The sequence below is a fragment of the Rutilus rutilus genome (assembly GCF_951802725.1).
Source record: "Rutilus rutilus genome assembly, chromosome: 14".
Lineage (NCBI taxonomy): Eukaryota > Metazoa > Chordata > Actinopteri > Cypriniformes > Leuciscidae > Rutilus > Rutilus rutilus.
The window spans coordinates 35153445-35160698 of NC_140219.1; the positions used below are offsets into that span (position 1 = coordinate 35153445).

Sequence of the window (7254 nt, forward strand, 5' to 3'; positions counted from 1 at the left end):
TGAAGAAAACACATTTTGGTGAAGTTTGAGGCAGATCATGGGGGGGTTGTGATATTTTATAGTGGTAATGACTGTAGTGCAGCAGAAAATGTTTTTAAAAAGGCATAGTTGTTCTGACAGCAACAAAAAAACAAAAAAGCATGAAACACAAACATGAGGGCTGTGGCACTATAGGATCAGTATATCTCTGTGCCATTGCAGATGGGACAGCAGACTTCATCTTTTCAGTTTCCTTTTTCAAAAAATCACACTCATCTTTGAGCAAGGTGATCTCTGCTTTAAGAGTGATAATCTTATCTTTGAAAGAAAGAAAGAAGGAAAGGTTAGACGTTTAAATTTTACTCCTGCCCTACTCCAGGGCTTATACTTGTGACCACTTTTCTATTTTTTAAAACATCAAATTGAAGAACTAAACATCACTGGTACTGTACATTATAAATGCACTTGTTAAAGGATTAGTTCACCCCAAAATGAAAATTTACAACGGACTTCATTGGTCACCATCGTTAAGTCCAAATCAATGCAGTTTCAAAAGTCTTTTAAGTGTTTAAACGGGCTGTACGCGATCACAGCTGAAGAATAGGTTGTTATCTAGCGAAACGATAGGTCATTAAAAAAAAGAAATATATAATTTATAGACTTTTTACCTTCAATAGTTCGGATTGAGATGATCAACAAACGGACAGGGAACTACGTCATCACGTTGAAAGGTCACGCCTGCGCCGGCAATACTATTTGAACTACTATTCATATTCATCAGAATGTTATTCATATACTATTCATATTCATATTCACTGAATACTATTTCTATATATATAATCGCAAACAATACTATTTGAATTATCCTCCTACGTACGGTCGCCGCGGGTCGCATTGTAGACAGTGGGGCGGTACTTCGGCCGGCGCAGGCGTGACCTTTCAACGTGATGACGTAGTTCCCTGTCCGTTTGTTGATCAGCTCAATCCGAACTATTGAACTATTGCCACAGCCCTCAGGTTTGTGTTTCATGCTTTTTTTTTTTTCTTTTTTTTTTGTTGCTGTCAGAACAACTATGCCTTTTTAAAAAACATTTTCTACTGCACTACAGTCATTATCACTATAAAATATCACAACCCCCCCATGATCTGACTCAAACTTCACCAAAATGTGTTTTCTTCAAAATTACAGTTACTACAGTAATATCAGGTGGCACAAAATGTTTAGAGTGGAGGATTGTTCGACAACTTAAAATTGAAGGTGTAGCTTGCTAAGAGCATGTATATACTGTATATTCATATTTTTGCAGTGCAGCAAGACCAATGGGACTCCATCAACTCCTCAACTTCAGAGTCCCCTGTGGAAGTTAAGAAAAAGAAGAGCAAGAAAAGAAAGAAGAAGAAAAGCAAGGGATGCAAATAAGGGGGGGGGGTATAATGTGTTACTTTGTTGTTTGAGTATACTGTAGAAAAGATAATGTTTTATTAAGATGAAAAAGTGTTTTGACATTTTTTTGTAAAATAAAAGTCAGAAATTAAATTGGATCCTTTATTGTATATTTACTGCACTTACCCTGTAACTACACAGAACAAGGGGGTAACAAGCTCCACTTTAATTTACAGCCCGCAGGAGTTACACTTACCATGTAACTACACAGAACAAGGGGGTAACAAGCGCCACTTTAATTTACAGCCCGCAGGAGTTACACTTACCCTGTAACTACACAGAACAAGGGGGTAACAAGCTCCACTTTAATTTACAGCCCGCAGGAGTTACACTTACCCTGTAACTACACAGTTGAAATGGGTAACAAACACTATCTACTATGTAACAATACGAAACAACACTATTTGCACAGTAATTACAGAGAAAGGTACTCTTATTAAAAAAACAAAACAAATTTTTTTTTAATTACTCAGTATATTTGCCCTGACATTTAAGTGTCATTGCAATACAATGTGATAAGGTAAGTAGTAGTACTAAGTACTACATGGTACGTTTTAAATTAAAAACATAGCAAAAACTATTTGTTTTTGGCTTAACGTTAAGTAGTTTAGTAAGAAAAGCCAATAAATAGCATTGCCAAAAAGTTTAATTTACAACCCACAGATGTCAAAATTACCCTGTAACTACATTGCACAAGAACATATTTTTCCAGAAATGTGATAAAAACGTTTATATACAACAGACGTACAATTTTTGCCTGGAATATATTAACAGAATAGGTACCTGTTAGTTTTAAAATAATTACATTATAAATAATTTGCTTGTATATCTGGTTGTACACATTTATTACCCAAAACTTAACATATTGTTCCCTTATACCTACACAGAGGTACACTATAATTACAGAAACATACACCGTAATTTCGGTTTACTTACGAAGTTCTTTGCAGGTTGTATATCTGCTTGTTACCCCTTTATTACCCAAAACTTAACATATTGTTCCCTTATACCTACACGGAAGTACACTATAATTACAGAAACGTACACCGTAGTTTCGGTTTACTTACGGAGTTGTTTGCGGGTTGTATATCTGCTTGTTACCCCTTTATTACCCAAAACTTAACATATTGTTCCCTTATACCTACACGGAGGTACACTATAATTACAGAAACATACACCGTAATTTCGGTTTACTTACGGAGTTGTTTGCAGGTTGTATATCTGCTTGTTACCCCTTTATTACCCAAAACTTAACATATTGTTCCCTTATACCTACACGGAAGTACACTATAATTACAGAAACGTACACCGTAGTTTCGGTTTACTTACGGAGTTGTTTGCGGGTCGTAATATAAAGTGTTACCCAGAACACCAGTTGGTACTCTACTGAGGGAGTTTTACAAAACCACTCAGAGACCAGGAGAGACGGTTAAGGCATATACTTATGCTCTTCAGGAAAAGTTGGAGAGGGTTTTGAAAAGGGACCACAATTGTACCTCAACCAGAAGTTGTTCTGGAGGAACTGGTTTTGGGTTTGTTTGAAAAGGACCAGTATGGAACAGAGGGGTATATCTTTCAAGGATGTGATTGAAGCGGCGATTACCTGGTCAGAGGAAGGTGAAAAGAATGTGCCAGCCTTAGCTTCAAGTAGTGGGATTATTCAAAAGCTAGCGACCCATCAAGAAGAGTTGTTTAACCCTCTCGGCCCTAAGGGTATTTTGGGGCCCTGAATATGTTTTGACATACCCTGACATTTGTGCTTTTTCAGTTGCTTAAAAACATATTAATGGCTAAAGTCTGATTAGACTGCACAAACAGGGCTACAGTAATATATGAGCAACATATACATCAAAATTTGTGGTTTTGAGAAAATAAAGTTTATGCATGATTTAAAAAAAAAAAAGTAAGTCACTGAAATTAGGCCTTATAACACATAGTAGCCTAAACATTTGTTCACAAGGCTTTTCAAAACTGGATCTTGTTGCCTAGAGTTTTTTCTTCAAAACAATGTGAAAACCATCCTGACACCGTGTCCTAACCAGACGCGATGCGATAAGATTCCAGCGACAAATAATTTGTCTGTCCACACTAGACGCGACGCGACTGCGAGATGCGTCAAAATCAATCAAAACCCACAGTTTTTAAACATTATTAAAAATACATATGCTACTGAGTTACTAAAACAATCTTTGTCAAATAATACACTTGTTTGTTCACAGTTTGAAGAACGTTCTTGTTTCCATTTGTTTCATTTCAGGATCTGAGGTGAATTATCCATTGTTGCTTTTACAGCCTCAAAGCTGGAGCACTAAATGAAGTTTTATGTAACAAAGTTCGGGAGGAGCACGTTCAGGTAATCAACCAATCAGCTCAAGAGGAAGCCAGTATAAATAAAGCTTTTCCTCACCTTCTGTCTCACGACAAGTTTCTCAGCATCCCTCCACCACCCCATCACCTCACTCTCGGCTGGGTCTACCCCATTATAGGGGGAGTACTCTGGGTTCGGGCAAAATTCCGAGCTCGGAGCCCTTCCCTGGACAGCAAGCCAAATACGCATAAATACTACATTAGATTTCATGTACGTGTGAACTCGTGAAATGATATTCAAAGTCACATTGCATGCTTTTAGCATTAAATAAAGCACATAAACAGTGCCTGAGATTATCACTGCCACACTTTGTGTTTGTAGTTCCAGCGCGACGTCGCAGAAAAATAGAAACCGTTTCTGAAATAGAATCGTCGCGTGTCGCCGTCGCGGCTGGATAGGACAAAAACTCTGATTAACATGGAGAAGAACCTTTTATCGCGTGTCGCAGCGCCGCGTGTAGTTAGGACACGCTGTGAGCACTCCTTCATACAAAGCAATATAGTCATTTAACTTTTGTAAGACACTTATTGTCAGAATGGCTGTATGCGGGGAGGGCGTGAATCATCATGAATAATGCTGTGATTCACACCTGAAGAGACAAAGACCCTCCCCTGGGAATATCATGAGGAACGTGACAGGGAACTATAGAGAATGACTGTGAGGAAACTTAATGATTGAATGTATTGTTTTCACAAAATCAAGTTTAAGTTAAAAGTCTGACTATATATTTTCTTTACACAAAAACTTTATTTAAAAACTTTATACCTACACTACCATTCAAAAGTTCAAAAGAAGTCTCTTCTGCTCACCAATGCTGAATTTATTTGATCCAAAATACAGCAAAAACAGTGATGTTGTGAAATAGAAAACATTTATCTTAAATTGAATATTTAAATACATTTTAAAATGCAATTTATTCCTGTGATCAAAGCTGAATTTTCAGCATCATTACTCCAGTCTACAGTGTCACACGATCCTTCAGAAATAATTCTAATGTGATGATTTGATGATCAAGAAAAATGTCTGATTATTACCAACGTTATTATCAGTATTATCAATATTATCAGTTGTGTACAAATTTCTTTCAGGATTCTTTGATGATCTGAAAGTTCAAAAGAACAACATTTATCTGAAATAGAAAGATTTTGTAACATTATAAATGTCTTCTTTACTGTCACTTATGATCAATATAAGGCATCCTTGTTGAATAAAAGTATTAATTTCTTTAAAACAACAACAACATTAAAAACCGTCTCAGGTTACGGCTATATCCTATACTCCCTGAGAACAGGGAACGAGACACTGCGTCAGAACGCTATGGGGAACGCTTGTGCGTGAACCGGTGTCTGAAACACTTGTCTTTTTTTCTTTCTTTTTTATTTTAACTATACTTTAAATCACACTTAAAAATGTCTGAATGTCACTTTTTCATTTGTCCTACTTTAGCAAAGGTGCTAAACTTCAGGGTGATAATTCATCACTCATAATCACTAAAGAACATCAAATACTGCTGTTGATTTTAGGAAATAATGAAATAGTGAGTTGAACTTGAGGACTTCCCACACTGTTTCAACTGCATCTCTTCTTATGCTAAATATTATTTATAAAACTGCCAATGTCTAAATATGATTTTAGCAATCGTTATGTGAAGAATTCTAATATAAATATAAATTAATAAAGTCAGGCAAGATGCAAAACTGCTATCCAAGTCCAAGGCTAACATTTATTTTCACATTGTCATGACAATGTTGTGATGAAATCCCTCAGTAACGATATATTAAAATGTAAAAAATTTATAATAAAAGTTTATAATAAAAATAAAAAATTAACAGCCTTGGATTGGACGAGACAGATAAATGTGCAAACAAATATTTGATAATAAGTGTAACATTTGCACAGAACATTTTCTTTGAAGAAACTCTGAAGAAAGTAGTTCCCCAGTTAAGCAGTTCAAACTAAAGGTGTTGAGTAAACCTAAAGAGTGTGTGTGTGTGTGTGTGTGTGTGTGTGTGTGTGTGTGTGTGTGTGTGTGTGTGTGTGTGTGTGTGTGTGTGTGTGTGTGTGTGTGTGTGTGTGTGTGTGTGTGTGTGTGTGATGAATCGGTGGGATGGACATATACAGTATTGCTATAAATAGCCGGATCTTTTTATCACTGATCATATCGTCAGTGAGTTGACTCTCAGGTTTTGAACAATGTTTGCACGAGGAATCATCGTCCTTCTCTGCGTCCTAGGTGAGTAATATAATCATTTCATTTACAAAACAACTGATATTAGGATGTTGATAATTTGTCACATGAGGACCTGCGATACACACTGACACTCAGCAACAGTCTAATTTGGTTAATAATGAATCAAGGTGATTGTTTCAATAAAGTCTGCACATTCTTTAGAGTCTTAATTCACCATTGCTAAAGTAGGACAAATGAAAAATTTTAAGTGTGATTTAGTTCACAAAAACAAAAGACTGAAGTTTTGTTTTTGTAAAAAAAAAACACTAGACCATATTGACTTTCATTGTATGGGCCAAACAAGAAGTTAACATTTATGTTATTTGATTTCCTCTTGCCATATCATGATAAACTTTAATCCTTGTTTTTCCCTCTTGACTCAAACAGTGGCCATATCTGATGGAGCAAAAGAGGTGAGTAAATAAAGGCTGTAGAATTGCTTTTCTCCAGGTGCAAATAACTCAAGGTTTTTCTCTTTTTATGTGACCAGCCTGATTGCAGGTACCCGCCTAACGCATGCCCATTGATATTAAGACCCTTGTGTGGAACCGATGGAATAACATACGCCAATGAATGCCACCTGTGTGCTGCCATCAAGTGAGTTTAAAAATGCATGTATTTTAAAATAAAGTACTGTAGGTTTAAAAACAGTTTAGAGTCGGTCACTTTCACACTTTAATCTTCAATTTAATCTCTCTCTTTTTTAGTGAATCAGGCACTGAAATCTTGATCGAGCATGAAGGCCCATGTAAGAATGAAGATCTGGAGGAGTAACACAGGATGGCACCAATGATTCAGCTTGACAGTCCTTTAGTCAGCTACTCATGTCTCATTCATTATGACCTGAATGTGTAATGATTTAATCCATTAATAAATGTTGCATATTAAAGCTGTTCTGTTTTCTCCCTCAAATCTTGGAAAGACACAATAAACAGGTGAATATTGTAAGGAGGTACCCAAACCATATCAAGAGCAGAATATCATAAATGGTCTGTTTTTTTTTTTGTTTTTTTTTTACTCCTGTTAGATTATTATTATTATTATTATTTGTCAGGTAGACTATCTGCAGCCTCGAAGCTTTCAGTTGGAAACCGAGACCGTGTAATACCATAACAATCAATTTTATTAAAGAAGGGTCATATTTATACACAAGATAAAGCAGATTCATCCACGATGGCCAGGCCATCCAGTCATATACTCAAGATCAACCTCTGCCTTATAGGGCATAATAAG

At 36.2% G+C, this 7254-nt stretch overlaps 1 protein-coding gene across 1 annotated transcript; it reads left to right on the forward strand.

Moving 5' to 3' along the window:
• Nucleotides 1–5921: 5921 nt before the first annotated feature.
• Nucleotides 5922–6914, forward strand: LOC311304222 (serine protease inhibitor Kazal-type 1-like). The gene is made up of 4 exons (XM_084431126.1): nucleotides 5922–6024; nucleotides 6409–6434; nucleotides 6512–6618; nucleotides 6729–6914. Exons 1-4 carry the CDS (start codon nucleotides 5985–5987, stop codon nucleotides 6793–6795), a joined length of 240 nt encoding a protein of 79 aa, XP_084287252.1. The 5' UTR covers nucleotides 5922–5984; the 3' UTR covers nucleotides 6796–6914.
• Nucleotides 6915–7254: the final 340 nt, after the last annotated feature.

Excerpts from the sequence above, each read along its gene's own strand:
- LOC311304222 (XM_084431126.1), top strand. The coding sequence starts at position 5,985 with ATGTTTGCACGAGGAATCATCGTCCTTCTCTGCGTCCTAG. Across the intron at positions 6,025-6,408 it reads CGTCCTTCTCTGCGTCCTAG|TGGCCATATCTGATGGAGCA; the intron begins GTGAGTAATATA and ends TGACTCAAACAG. Across the intron at positions 6,619-6,728 it reads CACCTGTGTGCTGCCATCAA|TGAATCAGGCACTGAAATCT; the intron begins GTGAGTTTAAAA and ends TCTCTTTTTTAG.